This window comes from Tenrec ecaudatus, chromosome 5, assembly GCF_050624435.1.
Source record: "Tenrec ecaudatus isolate mTenEca1 chromosome 5, mTenEca1.hap1, whole genome shotgun sequence".
In the NCBI taxonomy this organism is placed as follows: Eukaryota; Metazoa; Chordata; class Mammalia; order Afrosoricida; family Tenrecidae; genus Tenrec; species Tenrec ecaudatus.
In genome coordinates this window covers 10,271,474-10,294,597 of record NC_134534.1, presented here as the reverse complement: position 1 = coordinate 10,294,597, position 23,124 = coordinate 10,271,474, and the positions used below count along the sequence as shown (strand labels likewise).

Sequence of the window (23,124 nt, the reverse complement as noted above, 5' to 3'; positions counted from 1 at the left end):
GAGCAGTAAATACACTTTCTCAGGGGTAAATACACTTCCACGTTGGGCACCCCTTTGAGCCTTGCCCACAGGCAGTTTGTATCTGCCACGGAGTTGAGACATTCTTGGAAGGGGGTTTTGGAGGACAGTATGCGTGTGTGTATATCCTGACACCTCCTACATCCTCAAACGGAAACAGCAACTGATTGTTAGGGGATGATTTTTTTTCCTCCACATGATCTTCTCCGGACCTGCAGACTCTCCCTCATCCCACCCGCCTCCTTCAGCCTCTGCTTACGCCAGCCATCCTCCTTGAAAACCAGCTGCTTCCTCTGATAGGCTATCACCGTGTCCTCTGGCAGGTCCATCTTCTCCTTGTGCACTTTGAGACGTTTCCCCTGAACTTTACCCTGAGGAGAAAAACCAGGTTCAGAAATATAGAGCTCTTTGCCTTACAGTACCATTGAAAAGCCTGATGTTTACTTCTAATCAAAATAATACATCTATATAACAATTTAGAAGACAAATTGATTAAAAAGCTTGTGAGAACAAAAAATATCCACAACAGTCACCTCCCTACTTCTGGTTTCTGATTTTTCAGTTATTACTTTTTTTGGTCCCATTTCAGTCAGTATTTATCTTCATATTCTTAAATTTAATGATTATATTGCAACATTTGGATTTTTCCCCTTCTCTTTAAACATTTTATTAGGAATTGAGCTTTCCATTAAATGATTCATTTGCACTTTATTTCATGGCACTGATTTCAATCCCCACACTCTTCCATCACTCATCTCACTTTCTGTGTTGCCTGTTTCCATTTCTCATTCCTGACCGTTCTGCATTTTGTCCTTCCTATTGGCTCCCAGAAGTTGGTTGTTGCAAGGTGTGAGCCTTTCCATAGTGTTAATGTTGCCCTTATTGCCTGTATAAAGTTGACCCAAACATTCCGCCGTGAGGGGTGAATTCATTTCTAGACCTGAAGGGTGGCTGAGGCCCATAATCTCAAGGGTTCCACCATTCTCGGGGTGGCCAGTAAACCTGGTCTTTTTATGATTTTAGTTTTATTCCAGATTTCTCTTCCACTCTATCTAGGACCCTTTCCTGTGAGCAGGTGGAGCATTCTCATTCTGGTCTCAGTGTTGTAGAGACTGGGTTTCAGGTGGTCCATTGGTCCATTTGACTGATGGTTTCCATGTCTTTGCACTCTTCATTGCTCTGAACAGGGAGAGACCTTAGATGGCTACACGTGAGCATGGGAAATCCCCGTGGCTACTTACCGATGTAGGAGAGGGGACATAGTCTTTGTGAACTGTGTATGCCAAAGGACCTCAGCATCCCCTGAGACCATGATCCTGAACTCCCCAGCCCCATAGGCCATTCCCTGAAGGCATTTGGTTTCATCTAAGAAGTTTTTGGAGCTTCCCCCTGTGTGGGCACCACATTCATGGAGCTTTTACTTTGCAGTAAAAGTGAATGTTCGTGAAGAAGCATGCTCTGTCCAACCTCTATGTCTGCCTGCCTGTAGTCTCACTCTCCTTTCCACACTCATGTAGCCTGCATGGCAGTTGGTGCGTGGACTCCTGCCTTCTTGTGATCGCAGGATTGAGTATCTAATGGTCCTTGCCTCTGTTAACCCTTGCACTCCTCCAAGTGTCGTCTCTGCCATAATTAAAACATTAATGCCTGCTGACCTCACTCTTACCGCCTGTGGCTCTCCTGTTTGCACAAGGTAACCTATGTTTCTGCTCTGGCCAGTTATTTATACTTTCTTCCTCAACACCCCTGGAGGCCATCAAATAATGTTTCTTTTAATGTGATACTCTTTTCTAGACTTACCATAGTGAACTCATACAATATTTGTCTTATGTGGACTTATCCCTCAGCATGATATCCTCCTGGTTCCTTCATGTAATGAAGTTTTTTTAAAATCATTTTATTAGGTACTCAGAACTCTCATCACAATCTATACATCCATTCACTGTGTCAAACACATTTATATATAAGCTGCCATTCTTATCTTTAACACATTTTCTTTGTAATTGATCCCTTGAGACAGCTCATTACCCCCTGCTCCCACCCTTTCTCATGAACCCTTGATGATGTAGATTTTTTTTTCATGTCTTAAACTGACCGCTGTCTCCATTTTCTTTTCCATTCCCTGGGAGGGGGTTATATATCAATCATTGTGATCCGTTCCTCCTTTCTTCCCCTACCTCCTCTTATACTTCTAGTATCGCTACTGCCAATATGAGTCCTGAGGGCTTTATCTGTCCTGGATTCCATGTGTTGCAAGGTCTTCTCTGTAGCAGTGTACATGTTGGGATCTAGCAGGATTTGTAAAGTAGAATTGAGGTCATGATAGAAGGGAGTAGGAAGCATTAAAGATCTAGAGGAATGTTGTTATGTTTCATCTGTGCTATACTACTCCTTGACTGGCTTGTCTCTTCCTAGTGACTCTTCTGGATACCAGTTGTCTACAGATGGGCTTTGGGTCTCGACTCTGCATGACCCCTCATTCACACTGATATGCATTGTTGCTTTGAGTCTTTGGTGCCTGATACCTGATCCAATCAACACCCCATGATCACACAAGCTGTTGTACTTCTTCCATGTAGGCTTTGTTGCTTCTCAGCTACATAGCCGCTTGTTTATCTTCAAGCCTTTAACACCTGAGACACTATCTCTTTTCATAACCAGTCACCATCACCTTTCTTCACCACATTTGCTTATGTACCCGCTTTGTCTTCTGTGATTGTGGCAGGGAAGGTGAGCATCACAGAGTGTTGAGGTACATGTAATGAAGTTTTTCACAGGTTCACCTTTGCTCTTCAGCATTGAGTTGTTTTCCATTGTATGGAAATAGCATCATTTGAAAATCCATTTCTTCTATTGGTGGGCATTTAGATCTTTTCCATATTTTTGGTTTTGTGGCAAGTGCTGCAGTGTTCATGGGTCCCATATATCTATTTATGTCATGGCTTTTCTTTCTGTAAATCAAGGGATAGCTGGATCCTATAGTATTTCTATCCCCAAATGTTTAAGGAAGCACCAGACTGATCACAAAGCAGATGGCCTTGATGGTATTCTATTGACAATCAGAACACAGAATATATAGCCTGTAAGGTCACATATAGATGGTTTACATTAACTCTTGGCTCAGGGTAGCCACAAGAAATAATTGCTGACCATGAACAAGTAAACAGACCAATAAGGTTCTTTCAGGCTTTAACAACAGCGCCAGTCTGAGGATGTACCAAGGTCGTATTTTAGCTCTCATGGTACTTGACAGTAGGCTACCTGTTGACATAGTTAAATATGGATTAATTCGTTTGGATATGGTGACTGTGTATTTTTTCATATTTTAATTTAGGCAGGTTGCGTTAGGCAGGGTTCTGAAGAGAAAGGAGACCAGGACAGCTATGATTTTATATATATAAGAGGATACGTTTATACAGCGGGAAGGAATATGACAGCTAATTAGTCCACACTGCACTATAGAAGGTTCAATTCAATTCACATCTGTGGGACAATTAATGTACTGGAAGTCCTTCAACTCACAAGGGGGTTGAAGGTGGTGCTGGGTTCAAGGTGAAGGAAACAGCAGAGTTCTCCCTGGGGCAAAGCAAGCAGAGTGTGCCCACAGGAAACTAGCAGCAGGGTGGGTCACCAACACTGAGTAGCTCAGGAGCTTAGCAAAGCAGGAAAGGACGGGATGTCAAATTCATCAGCCTCTAGTCCAGCGATGTACAATATACACACCAGCAGCAGTGGTGAAGCAGGTCTGGAAGGAGCATCAAGCTCTAGCAATATAATACACAGACTGGTCTGGCTGGGCCCACAGGTAGTGTAGCTCACAGGCTGAGGCAGAGAACTTAGCTAAAGCAGCAGCAAGAACACTCCAGCACTCTCCAATCAACAGAGAGCAAGAGGGAGGGGAGCAGACCCTGCAGAGCCATTTATCTTTGCCCTCTAATCAAACTGTGACCTGGTGAATCCTCCCTGTACCTACTCCTCCCAATGAGTTTAAAACCACGGGCACAGAGGAATACAACCGAGAAGGGCTGATGGCTAGAAGGACCATATTAAATAAGTGACTGCATCTCAGCAGCTGAGAATTGGGAAATAATGACTCTGTCTGAACCCAAGTCCCAGACAGAGGCCCTGCATTCGACTCATAGACAAAAGGGAGGGAGGCAAGTCTGGCTGGACCTTTGTACCTTCATCCCACTATAAGACAGATCTTTACCTTGACATATGGAATCTGGGGGATGGATAACTTTCCCCCAACCTCCACACTTCCTTTAGTGTGCAATGGTGTACTCTTGGTCAGTTTCATGATCTCAGTCACCACGTAAAGGTTAGCATTTTTCCGGCGGAGCTGCTGCAGAAACCATGACTCTTTCTCTACTCGTTTCCTGGGGATGTGAGGAAGGGAGAGAAGCATCAGAGTTGGAAGAGGAAAGCTTCTTGCCTTGTTCTAGGCCACACTTCTTCAGAGGACTGAGAAGGAGTACAGTACATGTCACTTTTAACAGGTGTATCCTCAATGGGTTGGAAGCTACTGCCTGACTTAAGAAGCGCAGTTACCTATGGGAACAGAACAATTTTTTTTCCTGATGGGTAGGGTGGAAGAGTATGTGTGCCCTATTGTTAAGGGCATCTTCATGTTGTTAAATAATATAGATCTTGAGAAACCAAAAACCAAACTCACTGCCACAGAGTCAATTCTGACCCACAGAACTCTGTAGGACAAGGTAGAACTCGGAGCCTGCAACCCTTGATGGGCATAGAAAGCTTTGTCTCTCTCCAGATTGGTGGCCGGTGGGTTGGAACTTCTGACCTTACAGTAGGCATAATACCCTATGCAACCTGGGCTCCATAAGGGGTATATGTTTACCTACTAGGGTACCCCAGTAGAAAAGCCTAGAAGTAAACTAATCCAGATGATCAAGAAGAGCCTCTAGGGAAATGCACAGGGATGACCCAATCATGTTGGGAACTAGAACAAAATGGATAAAGCAGGAAGGACCAGAGAGGATCCTGGATCGTTTCTAAGACTAGCACATGTGGGTCTTAATGGATTCCCTGTCCTAGGTAGGTGGATTGGTCGATTGTTTTCTGGTACATGTGAGAGGTTTGAAGCCCTGAAAACAAATTTCATCTTCATTTAAGGTTGAGGCCACAACACTGATTAACCACAAGGCCACCACGGGGTTAAAACTCTAGGTACCAGGTGTGTCAACTCCTGAAGTGCTTATCTTCCTTTATGAGGGCAGAGGTTACTGAATATCCGTCCCTGCTTTCCTATAATCCTTGTAAAAGTTGAGCTCCTTTCTGTGTCTTCAAGACCTTTCATCCTATCTGATGGCTTATCTTCCAAGTCTCATTTTACACCACCACCCCCTTTGTCCTGTCTGGATAGGAGCCCTGGTGGTTTTGTGGCTTTGCCTGGGGGGCTAACTTCAAATTCAGCAGTTCAAAACCATCACCCACCCCTCAGGAAAAAGACAGAATTCCTACCACCATACGTATTTGCAGATGCTATAAAGAGGTACAATCTGGGAAACTCACAGGGCATTCTGACCTGGCCTTTTGGGTCACTATGGGTCCCCATTGGCTTGATGACCCTGAGTTTGATTCTGTCCTGGCTGGCCCAGCCTCCATCCAGCTAGTCTCTCTCTGATTCCTGAAAACAGGAGGCTGTGTCCTGCCCCAGGAGTTGTAGACCCTCTATGTAGACTCCTTTCCTCCTTCTCTTGATTGTATTTTGTGACCTTTCTGGCCTCAGGTCAAATATGTGCACCATCAAGAGACCTAACATACTCCTTAATCCTTGTCCTCTTTCAACTGGTCCCGTTTATTGCCTTCAGAATATCGGTCACTAAATCGATCTCAGCACTTTTGTATTGAAAAAACATTACATGCCTCTTGTTGCATTTATTGAAAGGACTTAGTTCCTTTTTCTGATTCTATTAAAATCATTTTATTGGAGCTCTTCCAGATATTATAACATCCCAGAGTTCAATCACGTCAAGCAGAGTTGTACAACTCCTACCACAATCAGTTTCAGAACATTTTCTTTCTTCTTGAGCTCCTTGATAACAGCTCCCCTTTAAACCCTCCCTCACCCCACTCTACGCCCAGGGATGAGCATTTTTCTTTTTTCCCCCCACATCTTACACCATCCCATATATTCATTCACATACGGTTCCCTTGTTTTTACTCCCCTTGAGTGGGGTTATACAATCATCAATGCTGTCTCTTCCCCCTTCCCTCTGGGAACCATTACTCCTGTTGCTGTTTCTGAAGGTTATCTATCTTGGCCTTCATGTCATGAATGATCTTATTTATAGAAATGAACATACGAAAATCTAACGTGACTACTGCAGTAAAACAAATAAAAACCAGGCGCGGGGGGAGTGCAGAGCGGACACCCAAAGCCCATTTGTCAGCCACTGCACATCCCCTTGCAGAGGGATCTCAGAGATGAGCCAGACAGGGTGCGATGTAGCAATGATGAAAAATACAACTTTCCTCTAGTTTCCAAATGCTTCCTCCGCCCCCTCCACCACTATCATGATCCAAATTCTACCTTGCAAGTCTGGCTAGACCAGAGGATGGACACTGGTACACATAGGAACCAGAAACACAGGGAATCCAGGGCGGATGATCCCTTCAGAACCAGGGGTGTGAGTGGCGATACTGGGAACATAGAGAGAAGGTGGGTGGGAAAGGGGGACATGATTACAAAGATCTACATGTGACCTCCTCTCTGGGGGATGGACAACAGAAAAGTGGTTGAAGGGAGACTTCGGACAGAGCAAGATATGAGAAAATACTAATTTATAACTTATCAAGGGTTCACGAGTGATAGGGGAATGGGGAGGGAGGGGAAAAACGAGGACCTGATGCCAGGGGCTTAAGTAGAGAGCAAATGCTTTGAGAATGATGAGGACAATGAATGTACAAATGTGCTTTACACAATTGATGTATGTCTGGATTGTGATAAGAGTTGTATAAGCCCCTGATAAAATGATAAAAGACAAATAAAAATCATAATAGTAAAGGGAGGAAATATTAATGAACTAGAGGATAGTTCTGTGTTTCATCAGTGCTATACTGCACCCTGGATTTATCATTCCCTTCTGTGTGGCCCTGCTGAGAGAGTCTCAGAAGGCTGTTGGGTCTCTGCTACATCCCTAGCCCTTCACACTAATTTGGTTGTTTGTTTTTGAACTTCTGATTCCTTTTCCTATTGAAACCTCATGATCACACTGGCTGCACCTAGCTCCTTTTTCTTTCCTGCCTTTAAAGTTTTGATTTCAATACTATATAGCAATAAAGATAACCACAAATCTGGCAAACACCTTATAACATGAATGAACTTTATGTTATGTTTATCATAACACAGAGAACATTCTGCCCTGTGAATTAGTCAATCACAGGGCACCTTATTATATTGGACCAAGGCTTTAAAAGCCCAGCAAAAAGTTACACAAAAAAGGAAACATTTTTGAAGGTTACCATGAAGGGGAGGGAGGCTAACTGACTAACTGGAGGATTGTTGTTGTCAGGTGCCTTTGAGATGGTTCTAACCCATCGCCGCCCTATGCCAACAGAACACAACACCACAGGAGCCCATTGTTACAGCCAGTGTCAGTCCATCTCCCCGAGGGCTTTCCTCTCTACAGTGGCCCACGTTACCAACCACAGTGCCCTTCTCCAGGGACTGGCCTCTCCTGACAATATGTACAAAGTATTTAAGGCGAAGTCTTGCCATCCTGACCTCTAGGGTGCACTCTGACTGTACTTCCAAGACAGATTTGTTTGTCCTTGTAGCACTCCATGGCATTTCCAATATTCTTTGCTAGCAACACAATTCAAGTGCATCAACTCTTCTTCAGGCTTTCTTAGTCAATGTCCCAATTTCACATGCCTGGTTGACAATAGAAAATGCCCTGGCTTGGGCCAGGTAAACCTTAGTGACAATTTGATGATTGAAGAAATGAATGTCCTACAAGGGACATCTAATCTCTGACACCATCATCCTCATTCCTAGTCTCAGCAGTAAAGCCTCTAGATGCCACATAACCAAGAGGAGAGCTTCCACCGGGACACTGCTGACGTGGTCTTGTTCTTTCTCATGGGCTCACCTGTTCTGAAGTTCTGTCCAGGTTTCGAGAGGAATTGTAACATACTGAAATTCAAGAGCTACTTCTTCTAACTCTGTTGTTTTATACAACACCGTCATTTCTGGGCCTGTGGCTGCCCCTACATTCACTTCAATCCTCGTCTCCAGGCTCCCAGCTTGTTGGAAGGGGATTGGTTTTGATGAGTCAGTTTCTGGGGAGGAGAAAAGTTGACCTTAGGTTTAGCCAAGAATTAACATAGAAACGTGTAGTTCAAGTAATGGGGTGACTGAAGCCCATTCCCCACTCAGGAGCCTTCTTAGCACAGTGGGTTAAGCATGGAGCTGTTAAACTCTAGGGTGATGGTTCAAACCCACCTTAGCTATTTGAGAGGTAGGTGTGTTCTCATGAATATTTCTAGTCTCAGAATCCCTCGGGATCAGCCCTACTCTGTCCTATAGGGTTGCTATGAGTCAGAACAGACCCAATAGTAGTGGGTTTGGTTTGGATTTTGGAATACAGCTGCAGGTTTCCTTGGGTGGAACAAATGACTAATGTTCTTGGTGGAAAAACTCCAAGGCTGGAGGTTGGAGTTTCCTCAGAGGCATTTCATGAGCAAGACCTCATGATAGGCTCCTTAGAAAGCAGCCATTGGAAACCCTGTGGAGCACAGTCCTGCTCTCAGGCAGATGGAGTCATTTTTAGTGAGAGGGCATTCAATGGCTACTCAAAGCAAAACAAAACAAAAAGCACCAGACTGAATACCACTGAGTCAATTCCAAAGGTCACAGGCGTAGCAAGCTTCATGTTTCTCCATGGAGTGACTGGTGATTCAAAGTGCACTCCTTGTGTTGTTTCAACAAGTTGATGAAGCACTGGAAGCGCTCTAGTCTATGCCAGGAAATTTGGAGGCCACGGCCACTAGGCCGACTGGGTAGAAGTGATTCATATTTGTGCCCATTTTAATAAGGGTGACACAACAACATGCTCAAGCAATAGAAGAACATCACTCATACCATGTGCAAGCAAAACTCTCCTGAAGATCACCCAACAACGGATGCAGCAGTACATTGACTGAGAACTGCCCAAGGTCAGATTCAGAAGAGGACATGGAACAACACTGCTGATATCAAGTGGACCTTGGGTCAAAGTAGAGCAAACAAGGAAATGTTTACTTGTGTTTTATTGACTATTTCAAGGCTGTTGAGTGTGTGGGTCATAAACTTCAGATAACCTTGAGAAGAATGGAAATTCCAGTATACTCATTACATTCGTGTGGTCAGTACATAACCTTTTGTCAATTTGAAATGATGGAGGGAGCAGGGCAATAACTCACCAAGGGGGAGATTACTGGGCTGGTCTCCACAGAATTGGGAGGGGCATGCAGACCCTACCACAATGCACCAAACCATGAGGACCGCATGGCCACGTGGAAGAATGCATCTCATGGCCACGTGGAAAAATGCATCGCATGGCCATGTGGAAGAATGCATCGCATGGCCACGTGGAAAAATGCATCGCATGGCCACGTGGAAGAATGCATAGCATGGCCACGTGGAAGAATGCATGAAAAGAGAGAGGTACAGGGCTGGCCCCAAAGGCAGAGCCAAACTAACCCCCTCCCTGGACGTGGATGTGGCAGAGAGCGGCACTGAACCTACAGGTGAGGGAGAGGAGCCAGCATGCCTCACCCACATGGAGGCAGGTGGGAGGGAGGAAGAGAAAGAGCGAGCAGGACTGGACTCCATGCTGGCACACCATGCCAGGAAGATGATGTCTGTGCGGGGAGCTTATGGAGCCCAGAGGGGACTGTGCAACCAACAACAGCCTGTGTCATGTTGTCCCTTTACTGGAGTAGACGGTGACTGAGGACATTTCTGGGGTCACATGGTGGGGAGGTAGGGCGGTCTTTATCCCCCAAAATGGAGTGAACCAAGAAGGGAGCATACCAGATCAGCATCTGGATAGAGGCAGAGCTACGAAGCTTCGGAGGAGTCCCCAAGGGGCTTTCCAGCCTGGGAGGGTTAGCTCCTCCTAGACATTCACAGAGGCCAGCGAACAGACCCAGGAATTTGTATATTTCTTCTGTTTTAAAATTTTAAGATTATTTTTTATTGATTGATTTTTTTAATCCATTATGGCTATGTCATAGTCAGTATGCCTACCTATATAGGATTGTCATGGGAAGCATTCCTGAGGAGAGAGCAACAGGACCAATGGTCCTTGGGAAACCTGGGAGGTAAGAGGAAGGTGGTGATGAGCAGGTGTCGCCAAAGACAGGGGAACAAATGGGGTGTTGTAGTCAATAACAAGGAGGAGATTGGGATCCAAGGGACATTGGTGTCAGAGTAACAATAAACTAGCTAAGAAGAGGTACCAAGAGACAGAAATAAGGGGAACGTGATAGTGGGGCAGGACGAAGGAACTAGGAAGCAATGCAATGGAGAGAAGTATAAACATAGCAGTTTACATATGCCAGTACATTAACCCACAAAAGTAGAGGTATTGGCCCATGTACATATATTTATACAACAATACACTGAGTTAGGGATGGACGTCGGGTCTCTTCTCATACCCTCCATGAATCCAAGAACACTTTGTTCTAACTAATCGGCAGTCTGAGATGTTCACACTCCCAATACAATCGCTGAAGACAAAATGGGTGCATAAGCAAATGTGCATAAGCAAGAAGGCGGATCGTGCTCGGCTGTTAAAAGATAGTGTCTGGGGTCCAAGTGGAAGAAGCACACAGCCAGTGCGATCATGAGGAGTTATAGGGAGCTGGTAATAGGCATCAGCAGACACATAACAAACAAGAACATATTGCTGGGAACGAGGCAGCTTGGAGCAAAGACCCAAAACCCATCTGTAGACAAGGGAACAATCTGCCCCCAGAGGGGCCACAGGAAAAGGATGAGTCACCAGCGTGCAGTAAAGCATTGATGAAACACACTGTATTCCCATGGTTCCTTGAGGCTTCCTCACCCTCCTCTACCATGACCCCAGTGCAGCTTCATAATTCAGACTAGACCGGAACATGTACACAGGTTTAGATAAGAGATGGGAGCTCACAACACACAGAATCCAGGAACAGGAGTGGGAATAGTGATACCAGAAGGGCATGGGGGAGAGGGGGAGAGGAAGGGAGAAAGGGGGAACCAATTGCAATGATCGACACATAACCATACACCCCTCTCCAGGGGGAAGAACAACAGAAAACATGGGGGAAGGGAGACGGCGGTCAGTGTGAGAGATGAAAATAACAACAATGCACAGTCTATCAAGGAGTGATGAGGGCAAAGGAAACAGATACCCAGAGCTCACTAGAAAGTAAGTGTCTAGAAAGGAATGAAGGCAATATATGTACAAACATGCCCGCTTCAATCAATGTATGGATTGTGATGAGTTGTACAATTTCCCAATAAAATGGTTTTTTTTTAAGTATGAAGGGGTGGAGTTTAGCATGTTAATCAGATGGCAGCTTGATGAATTCATTTGGAGGTGCTTAGGAGATAAATATCTCACTGGAGGCGGGGCACAACACTCTCCCTGCCAGACATTCCTGTTGACAAGACACATGGAGCTATGCTAGAGCCCTGGAGCTGGAGGAGCCACGTGGAAACCCACAACAGTGCTGAGGTGCTGCCACTGCCACTGGATCCACAAGACCTTCCACCCCCTGGCCTGTGATCTTTCTGCATTCGGCATCATTGCATGTGTTTCATGAGTCTGAAGAGGACTTTATAGATTGGTATCAGACATGGAGGCTAATATCAGACTTTGGACTTGATCTTGACTGGGCTGGAATGTTTCCTCAATATTCAATTGCTCTTATATATAAAACTCTGTCTTAAACACAAATGAGTCTCCTTGGATTTGTTTCTGTAGTCAACCCAGACTAACGGTTCATCAGGAGCTTGTACATGTATTCAGAGGTGGTTGTGGGGCTAATACAAGGGAATACTGCATGGTTTAACATCAGGAAAGGGGTGATTCAAGGTTGTATCCTCTTACCATATTTATTCAATTTGTATGCTGAGCAAAATCATCAAAGAAACTGGATATTATAAAGAAGAATGTGTCATCAGGATGGGAGGAAGGCTGATTAACAACCTGTATTAAGCAGATGATACAACCTTGCTTGCTGAAAGTGAGGAAGACTTAAAGCACTTGCTGATGAAGATCAAGGATTGTAGCATTCAATATCAATTGGGGCTCAATGTAAGGAAGACGAACATCCTCACAACTACACCAATAGGTAATATCATAACAATTAGAGAAAAGGTTGAAGTTGTCAAGGAGTTTGTCTTGCCTGGATCTACAATGGATGCTCATGGGAGCAACAGTCAAAAGATCAAAAGATGGTTTCCATTAGATGACTCTGATGCTCAAGACCTCTTTAGAGTTCTCACAAGCAAAGACATTACTTTGAGGACTAAGGTTCACTTGGTCTGAGCCATGGTATCTACTGTCATTTCGTATGCTGATGAAAGCTCAACATCCAATAAGGAACCAAAGAAGAAGAGATGCATTTGAATTATGGTGCTGGAAAGTACCAGGCACTACTAAAAGGACAAACAAATCTGTCACAGAAGACATACAGCTAGAATGTTCTTAGAGGCCAAGATGGCAAGACTTCGCCTTATATGCTTTGGATATATTGCCAGGAGAAACCAGTCCCTGGAGAAGGACACTGTGCTTGGTGAAGAGGAGGGACAACAAGACAAAGGAAGACCCTCAACGACATGGATCGACATCGTGACGGCAACAATGGCCTTGAGCAGGGAAAGACTGTGAGGATGGCCCAGGACCGTGTTGTATATTGTTCTGTTACTCTATGTGTTGGAACTGACTTGATGGCGGCTTCAACAAAACAGCAGCAGCAGCAGCAACAACCACAACCACCTCATGGTTAGCAAGCAACACGAAGTATAAGCCACTGCATCACCAGGGCTCTGTGCAACCATTTACTGAGTATTTTGCCTCAGCCCTTCATCATGTTTAATGTTTTAAGTCAGGATCTCAAATGCTTGATTCCATCCAGGGGTTGATAAGCAGAGTTAACAGCTTCACCCTAAGAAATGATGGCATCACTTGGACAGGAGCCTCATAGAATTGTCTTTACTGACATAGTGTCTCCTGGTGCAGCAGGTACAGCACCTGTTCCTGGGTGGCAGCACACTGGAGCTGAAAATGGTTGGAGCAGACTACATTGCTTTGCATCCTAGTTCAACCAGGATTGTAGTGTTGAGCAAATGATTGTATTACCTCCTAGTTCTCATATATAACTCCCCTACCTCTACAGGTTGATGTAGGTCCTAAATGACCTCATTTATCCTGGGCCCACCTCGTTCTTAGATTCTGATATAACCTTATCCATTGCCCTTTGTCTGTAGGGAAGGCTGACCTGATATCTGCCTGTCTGGTGTTTCAGGGAGTCTTGCTTGGTGAGCTACCTCTATCTGGGCACCTTGAGCTGTATTCCTTGTCCCCTCACCACTGGCTCACAGTACCTGGGATTGAAGAAGATCCTGAGTCCTCCAGGATGCTAAATATGGAGAATTCCGCTGGCTTGTCCTCTACCTTAAAAAACGATGAAAATGTGCGGCGCTTCTTCCATATCACGTTAAACTCTTGCAATTTGTTGGCCATGCTGAGGTCTCTGACGGGCTTCATTTTCTGTTGCCCTGTCTTCATGAGCAGTTTCTTCACGTGCTTCTCCAATGTGGAAGGCATGTTGCTAGGATCAGATAGAAAGGGAGTACAAAGTTACATTGGAAGTGTGATGAATGTGGGGCTTCTCTTAAACATCTTTGACCTATTTCCTGAAGAGAAGGGATTTAGTTATGTGTTTGCCAGTTGTAAGCATGAGTTAGTAATTAAATTATAACCCTCTGAACTTTGGTAGTCTGTGAAATTCCATGCTCCTTGTGGCTGAAATAAGGAAGACTCAAGGCTTTTCAGTCCCCAAACTACGGAAGTGTAAAATCCCAGAATTGCTTTATTTTAAAAATTTAAGGCAATTTTATTGGCACATAATCCACATATCATACAACTCAATAGTTAAATGATATCAAGAAGAGCTGCACAATCATTACCACAATCAGTTTTAGAATATTCATTCTTTCTTGTCCTCACTGTTATTAGCTCTCCATTTCCACCAAACCTCCATTTGATTTCGTCAACTGAAGGATCAGAGAGAATGTTAGTCATGTGCAAAGAGGAGATGGGGATGGGGGATGGTAATGTTTGCAATTTTACCAAGAAGTGGCATTTGAACAAAGACTTAGTGGAGGAAAGAAGCAAACCCTATATCTAATCTTGGAAAAAGGATTTCAAGTGGAGAAATCAGTACATGAAAAGACTCCAGGCAAGCTTAGCTTGGGGAAAGTGAGGCAGAAAGAATAAGATGAGCTAAAAAATATTGGAGGTCAGAGGGTGTGGGCCACTGTTAGATTTTGTAATGACTTTGAATTTCCTTAGAGGGAGAAGGTGCACCTTGGAGGCCTAGAAGACTGGAACGGTATAGTTGATGCATTTTTTTTAATTTGGATTTGCCGCTGAGAAGGGATTATTGTAAAGGTGTAAATGCAATGTCTAGGTTTACAGGGATTACAATTAGACAGATAAGTGCTGGTGCTGGATTGGACCACGGTGTTGGCAGGAAGCACAGAAAAGAGACTCACTGGAGTAGGAGAACCTGGGGAAAGCACTGTGTGTAAGAGAGAAGGAGAATGGCCTGCACTGGGTTGTTTGTTGGGGAGTCAGTCCATAAAGTAAGATAAGGGAGGGGTGGGTTCCATACTGGCAAAGTGCCCAACATAAGAAAGTGGGAGTTGGCCCACAAACTTCCAGAGAATAAATTATACACATATCTGGGACTTAAAATACTGTCAGAATACTTTTAGGGACAAGCTGGGTTCATTGTCATGGACTAGCCCCTTTGGCAATTACAGAAGGGGTTAGGTAAACCTTGTCAGACAGATAGGGTGTTGGCATGGTGAACTGAATACTTCCCCCAGAGACTTCATCCTTTGGAAGAGACACACAATAGAACAGCTTACACACACTAGTGATGCCCATGTTAGTAATTCCAAGAAATCAGTTTACTGAAATCTGATTTGAATCACCATGTAACAGGATGATATTTAGACATGGGCAAACCATAGCTAGACTAAGCTCCTGCCAGGACACAGAGGGCCCAAAGAGCACTTGGCTATTGTGCTGGAAGTAGCAAAGAGGACACTTTCCCCTGCAGAGTGTAAACACATGCACATTCTTAGCTCACCATGGGCTAAGATCCAACTAGTCAAAGGGCATGATTTATAGTTACTAACTAGATGGCTGCTTTGTATGTGGCTGTGAACTCCCTATAGACAGTGCTTGTAGCCTCTGTCCTTCATGATTGTTTTAGCCTGCATGGAAATAGACATGGAAGGTTAAACTATGAAAGGGGTGAAAGAGAGGGTGTTGTGGGTCCTTGAAAATTGATCAGGGCAGTGGAGAAGTGAGAAAAACACTCTTTAAGGATGGATTTACATAGATATGAAGATTACATCACAAGAAATTAAGACTTCTGTCAATTACTTCAATTGAAAATTGATCAACCATGCAATCAAGATGCATTGATAATTATTGGTTCTTGGAATGAAAAGGTTTGAGACAAAGAAGAAGGAGCAGTAGTTGGAAAATATGGACTTGGTACAATTGAAACTGGAGGTTACATGATAGAATTTTCAAAACAAATAATTTGTTCATATCAAATACCTTCCTTCAACAACAAAAAGGTAACAATACACATGGAATTCTCCAGATGAAACACACAGATGATGGAGAAGTTCAATATCAGCAGGTAAAGCCAGGCCATGGGCTGCCTGGAACAGACCATCAATTGCTCCTATGTAATTTCAGGTTATAGCTGAAGAAAATTATGCCAAGTCAAAATCGGACCATGTGTCTATCTCACCTGAGTTTCAAGAACAAATTTGACACATTGGACACTAACGACAGAAGACCTGATGAACTTCCTTCATGATGAAAAAATAAAGGTGATTTTTAAAACCCAAGAAGAAAGAAAAATCAAAGCGGATGTAAGAAGAGACTCTGAAATTTGTTCTTAATCATGCAGTAGCTAAGCACACAAAAGAAATGATAAAATCAAAATCTTCGAAAATCTCAAAAGACACTTAGAGAAGACAAAGAAAAATACTATAATAAAATATGCAAAGACCCAGAGCAGCGGTTCTCAGCTTGTGGGTCGCAACACCTTTGGGTGTCGAACAACCCTTTGAAGGGGTTGCCAGATTCGTAACAGTAGCAAATTTCAGTTATGATGTTGCAACAAAGATAATTTGTTGGGGGAGGGGTGTCACACAACATGAGGAACTGTATTAAAGGGTTGTGGCATTAGGAATGTTCAGAACCACTGACCTAGAGTTAGAAAATCAGAATTGAAGAACACCCTCAGTATGTCTTACACTGAAAGAAGTAAAAAAAAAAAATTCAAGCCTCAAGTTGCAACATTAAATAGTTCCATGGGCAATATTATGAATGAAAAAGGAACCATCAGAAGAAGAAGGAAAGAATACACAGAGGCACTGTACCAAAGACCAAGTCAGCATTCCATCATTTCAGGAGGGAGCATATGAGTAAGAAGCAATGATGCAGAAGGAAGAGGTTCAGGTTGTATTGAAAGCATTAGCCAAAGGCAAGTCTCCAGCAACTGATAGAACACTAACTGAAAGGTTTCAACAAGCTGATGAAGCGCTGAAAGCACTTCCTCTTCTATGCCAGGAAATTTGGTTCGTAGTCACTTGGCCAGCTGACTGCTAGAGATCCATATGTACCCATTCCAAACAAAGTTGAGCCAACAGAATGCTCAAATCATAAAACTATATCACTGATATCACAGGCAAGGAAAATTTTGTTGAAGATCATCCAACAACAGTCATAGCACTACACTGTCATATTGTATATACTACAGCTCCCAGAGGTTCAGGGTGGATCGAGAAGAGGGCATGGAACCAGGGATCTCATTGCTGATGCCTGGTGTACATTGGCTCAACACAGAGAGTACCAGAACCACATGTGTTCGTGTTTCATTGACTATGCCACGATATTCCTTGATGGGGATCATAACCCACTCTGGAGGACTTCCCAGCACCCTCACAGTGCTCATTGGGAACGTGTACATCGATCAAGAGGCCGCTCTGTGAGTAGAACAATAGAAGATCACACGGTCTAAAACCAGGACGGCGTGCCACAGGGTTCTATCCTGTCACCATACTTATTCACTCTGTGCTGAGAAATTACTATGAGAAGCTAGACTCCATGGAGAAGACTGTAGCATCAGATGGGGAGGAAGTCTTATTAACAATCTATGATTATGCCGATAGCACAGCCTCGGTGGCTGACAGTGAGGACTTGAAGCACTGGTGGATGAACATGAGGGGTTGCCAGCTTTGGTCTGGATTACAGCTCAATGTAAAGAAGACTCAAATATTCACGATCAGACCAAGAGGCAACAACAGGAGAAATGGAGAAAAGGTTGAGGTTCTCAGAGATTTGGTCTTGATTGGATCCATAGTCAATGCTCATGAAAAAAGCCATCAAGAGATCTAAAGTTGCAGAAGTGAAATCTGCTGCACAAGACCTCTTTAGAGTATTGAAAAGGAATCAAATTACTCTGAGAATTAAGGCGTGCTGATCCAATCCATGGTATTTTCAATTGCCTCGTGTGCATGTGAAAGAAGGACATTGAATATGGACGACCACAGAAGAATAGAAGTTTTCAAATTGTGGTGCTGGTGAAGAATTTTGAAAGGACCATGGATGCTAAAAGGACAAACTGATCCATACTGGAAGAAGTACAGCCAGTGTGCTTCTTAGGAGCAAGGATGTCAAGCCCTCTTCTTACAGACTTTGGGCACATTGTCAGAAGGAACCAGTTCTTAGAGAAAGACCTCAGGCTTGGCAAAGTGGAGGGCAGCGCAGAAGAGGAAGGCCTCCACAAGGTGGATGGACACCGTGGCTGCAGCCATGGGCTCGGGCACAGGGCGAATTTTGAGGACAGTGCAGTACGGGGCAGTGTGTCTCCTGGTGTACACACAGTTGCTGTGCGACAGAACCGACTACATGGTCCCTCACAACAGCAGTTTGAGAGGACGACTGACCTTGAAGGTGGATTTGAGAAGGTAACCACAGTGCAGTAGAGGACGATAAAGAAATAGAAAGTGCTATAGACAAGACAGCTGGGGAATATACTGAGGCGACACCATGCATATCCGTTGGAGAGAATAGAAAGAATGAGACAAACTACTAGTCAAAGATAAAATGACTCTGCTTTCCATATTTGAAAAACACTCATGTTTGGTTTAAGTAGCCCAATCAGCCTTGAATAGATAAGTAACAATGAAATCCACAGATCAGCAGATGGTACTGGGACTGTGGAACAGAAAGACATGAAGACCTTCACAGCCTCTCCAAAGAAAAGCGGGATCGTCTGGAGAGGAAGGACTGTTATGACAACACTCCATCTGTCAATCTTTGTACCATTAATGGCTTGTGTTTTGCTGTGATGCAGGAGGCTATGTCACCTTATCTCAAATATCATGAGAGCCCTGTTTTTGTGGAACTCGCAGGCTGAGATGATAAGGAAAACAGAGCTAGTGATTTTTTTCCTAAAAAGAGTGGATGAAACTCTTGCAGATTTCAGCAGAACATCGCTTGACTGGCTTGGGTGCCTCCTCAGCAGGAATCAACTGCCAGAGGAGGACGTGGTGTTGGGTGAAGTTGAGAGCCAGTGCAGACAACAGAGACCTGGGGTGACGGCCATGCAATGGTACCTTCACAGGTCGACACATGCTGGTGACTGTGCAGTGACACAGGAGGAGACAGCACTCCCACCTGCTGCACATAAAGGTGTCATGATCCCAGGTTGAAAGGAAACTCACAACATCAATTTTTAGACAGTAGATTATTCACAGTAGATGCCCAAAGAAAATGGAATAATTCATTAAAAATGCTTAAAGGTTATGTTCTATCAAAATATCTTAATCTGGAAGAACTACCCTACCAAAGCTAAGCAAAAATAAAGGCATTGTCAGATTAATAACAATTGAAAGGAGATAACACGGACTCTCTTTAACAACCTTCAGAAAACACCTCACTGCCATTAGTCAGTCCTGACTCGTGACAACCCTAAAGGACAGGGTAGATCAGCATCTCTGGTTTTCCAAGACTGAAATGCTTTACGGGAGTAGAAAGTCTCATTTCCCCTCTCAAAGAGCTACTGGTGGTTTCAAACTGCTAAACTTGCACATAGCAGCTCAATGTCTAACCACTGCACCAACAGGGCTCCTGGAGAATCTTTCACAAAACTACCAAATTATTAGTTCAAATGAAATGACATTTCACTTATAAGGAAAGTTTTGAATCTAAGAAGGAAGAATGAGCAAACACATGTGTAAATTGAAAGGAGCATTGTATCTACATACCTATAGCACCTAATTTGGTATACAAAATTAGATATAATTAAAATTCTAGATTATAATCACAGAAATCAGGGGATAAGAAATAGAATAAAATGTGAAAATATCTTCTCATTTTTCAAGAAAGTAGCTTTAAGAACTCTAAGCTCACAGGCATCAAGTTGATTCTGACTCATAGAGATGCCCCAATGGATTTCTGGGACAACTCTTTATGGGAGTAGAAAGCCACATATTTCCCCTGAGGACAGGTTTAGCCTTTTGAACTGCTGGCCTTGGGGTTAGCAGCCCAGCTGGTAACAAGGACAGAACCATGGTGCCTTTGTAAGAAAGTAGAAGCATTAAAATACTGTAGTATGCAAATCTGGCTAGACCAGAGCATGCACATGGGTACAGATAAGAGCTGGAAACACAGGGAATACAGGGCAGAAAACTCCTTGGACCAATATTGAGGGTAGGCATAGGTAAGGGCAAGGTGGGGGAAGGAAGGAGGAACCAATCACAATGACCCTCATATAACCCTCTCCCAGGGGGATGGACAACAGACAAGGGGGCAAAGGGAAATGTCGGACAGCGCAAGACATGAAAATAATAATAATTTATAAATTATCCAGGATCCATAAGGGAGGAGAGAGTTGAGGAGGGAAGGGAAAAAATGAAGAGCTGATACCAAGGGCACAAGCAGAAAGAAAATACTTTGAAAAAGATGATTGCAACATATGTACAAATGTGCTTGACACAATGGGTGCATGTGTGGATTATGATAAGAGTTGTATGAGCCCCCAATAAAATGATTTTTTTAAAAGATGCAGAGCTTCGGGGGGGGGATATTGTGATATGCATTTTTAAAATTTAAAGCTAACCACTAAGTGAAAATAAATTTAATATTTAACATCTAGATCAGTACAGAGGAAAAAGGATGGAAGTGCAGAAAAATAGAAAACTTGTATTAAAATACAAAAGTAAATAACAATAGAAAACTTGTATTCAAAGGAGAAAGACCCCCCCACCCCCACCCGCCACACACCTAGACAAAACACAAAGGCACACAACAGAGCAGTAAGGGGAGTAAAAAAATGAAGTCCCCACCGAATCCCAAAAATAGATTTCAGGGGCTGGGCTTGGCACCTCATCAGACTCTATTGGAAAACATTCATAAGGGTCAACAGACAAACCTGGAACTATTTATAGACTTTTTTTCTCTTTCCTATCCATATAAGATACGCAGGATAAACAATCCCAAGGAGAAAACAATGGAACCAATGGTTCAAGGGGGACATGGGAGAAGTGTAGGTGGGGGAAAGGGATGGGGGACCAGCAAACACAGGGACAAGGGGACAAGCCGTGATAAAAATTGATGGCATGGAGGACACAGAATGCCTGATGGGTTTTGATCAAGTGCAATGTAGCTGAGAGGAATTACTGATAGTCATTTAAGGTCTAACATGATAGTAGGAAAGGAGGAAAGTTAAAGAAAATAGAGAAACTAGGAGGCAAAAGTCACTTATAGAGGTATAAATACAGGCATGTATATATTGAAATATATTTATACATAAAATAGGAATATAGATCTATGTACATACATTATATGTTAAGTATTAAGATGCAGAGAGATATTGGACCTCTACTCAAGTTACCCCTCAATGAATGAACACTTTGTTCTAATAACCTGGCACTCTTTGGTACTCACCTTCCTGACATGATCGCTGAAGACAATCTGGGTGCATAAGCAAATGTAGAGAAGAACGCTGACCGGGTCTTAAAGAATTCAAGATAGTCAAGCGGCCATATAGCTGGGAAGCAAGAAAAACCCACATGGAAGAAGTACACCAGGCTGTGGGTCACGAGGTTTCAACAGGATCAGGTATCAGGCATCAGAACACCCAAAACAAACAATCGTATGGATGCGAATGAGGTATGGCAGACTGGAGACCCAAAGCTCATCTGTAGGCAATTAGGCACCCCCCCATAGGAGGGGCACAAGGAAGGGACAAGCCAGCCAGGGTGCAGTAACACACCTACAAATTACACAGCATTCTTCTAGATCTTTAATTCTTCCTCCCAGCTCGCCACCCCCCCCCACTCTTATGCCTCCAGTTCTTCCTTACAAATCGGGCTAGACCAGAGCATGTACACTGGTACAGATAAGACCTCTTGAAACAGGGGATCAAGGAAGATAACCACTCTGGAACAATAATGGGAGTAGCACTACCATGAAAATAGGGAGAAGGTGGGGGTAGAAAAGGGGAGCCCATCAAAATGATCAATGTATAGCACCCCTCCCAACCTAGTCACAAACAATAGAAACATGGGTAAAGGGGGACAGTGGGCGGTGTAAGATATGTATATAATAATAATTTATAATTTGTCAAGGGTTCATGAGACCAAGGCCTCATGTAGAAAAAATAGATTTTAAAAAGGATTATGGTAACATATGTACAAATCTGCTTGCCACAATGTATATATGGGTTGTTATAAGAGCTATAAGCGCCCCCAATAAAATGATAAAAAAGAAAGAAAAATAACAAGTTTGAAAGCAAGAGATAAAAGGTACAAAAGTAAATAAAAATATATAATGAATATAAATGGATTTACTCTCCCCCAAAGTAAAAGTCAGAGGTCATGAGATAGACAAGAATCAAAAGTCTGGAAATACTGTACGCTGATAAAAAAAAACGAGATTTAAATATTAAGGATCTCTCAACTGCCATGGAGCCTATGCCGACTCATGGAGATCCTCCGGAGAGGCTGGAGCTGGGCCTGTGGGTGTCTGGGACGGGGCCTGTTCATGTGAGCAGAAGCCTGGCCTTTCTCTCTCTCTGAGTGGTGGGTTGATTCCAACTGCTGGCCTTACATTAGCAACCCAAAGCGTAACTAACCACTGCACCACCAGGGCTCCTTATATTAAGGAGAAGAAGTTAAAATTAAAAGCTGGATAAAGACAAACCAAGCAATTGGTTAAGTAAAGCTAATATATGCATACTTATATCTGATAAAATTGACTGCAACTCCAAAAAGTTAAGAGGCTCACTCAATGATTAAGTTACAAAGAACAACGAAAAAGTTGTGTGAACAACTGATATACTTGAACCATTTGCTTATAAAGCAAATACTGTTATACAGAGATATCAGTAAAAATGGATCACATATTAAAATGTCATAAAGATTTAGAAGAGCAAAGCAATCAGGGGAATGTATAACATTGTACAGGCTTCTAAAGGAGACTATACCTTCAGGTTGCGTTTTTATTACAGTGTCATTAAATGCTGAATAGACACATAATAGAATCCCAGTGTTGAGAGACTAAAAAGAGGAAAAGAAAATCCACATCAAAGTAATTTATTCATCAGAGAAAAATGACAAGAGGAATGTCTGCAAATAAAAATGTGCAGGATGTGCCTGAGGGTACTGAGAGATAGCATGATTGCTTCAACACTTCTACTAAACAGAAAGGTTTACAATGAACAAGCTAAGCATGTAGACAAGAAGTTAGACAAAGGAGCTACCATAGGAGGAAAACAGAGTGA

The 23,124-nt window shown here is 43.3% G+C and overlaps 1 protein-coding gene across 1 annotated transcript in view; it reads right to left on the bottom strand.

Moving 5' to 3' along the window:
* LOC142448582 (gasdermin-C-like) overlaps positions 1–23,124 on the bottom strand; it is a 57,135-nt gene that overhangs the window by 10,684 nt on the left and 23,327 nt on the right. Inside the window, exons 3-6 of the mRNA XM_075550535.1 lie at positions 13,625–13,851; positions 8,136–8,325; positions 4,229–4,397; positions 278–389 (exon numbers count right to left, since the gene is read on the bottom strand). Of these exons, the coding sequence (XP_075406650.1) occupies positions 278–389; positions 4,229–4,397; positions 8,136–8,325; positions 13,625–13,851 (698 nt within the window). The remainder of the gene's footprint in view (positions 1–277; positions 390–4,228; positions 4,398–8,135; positions 8,326–13,624; positions 13,852–23,124) is intronic.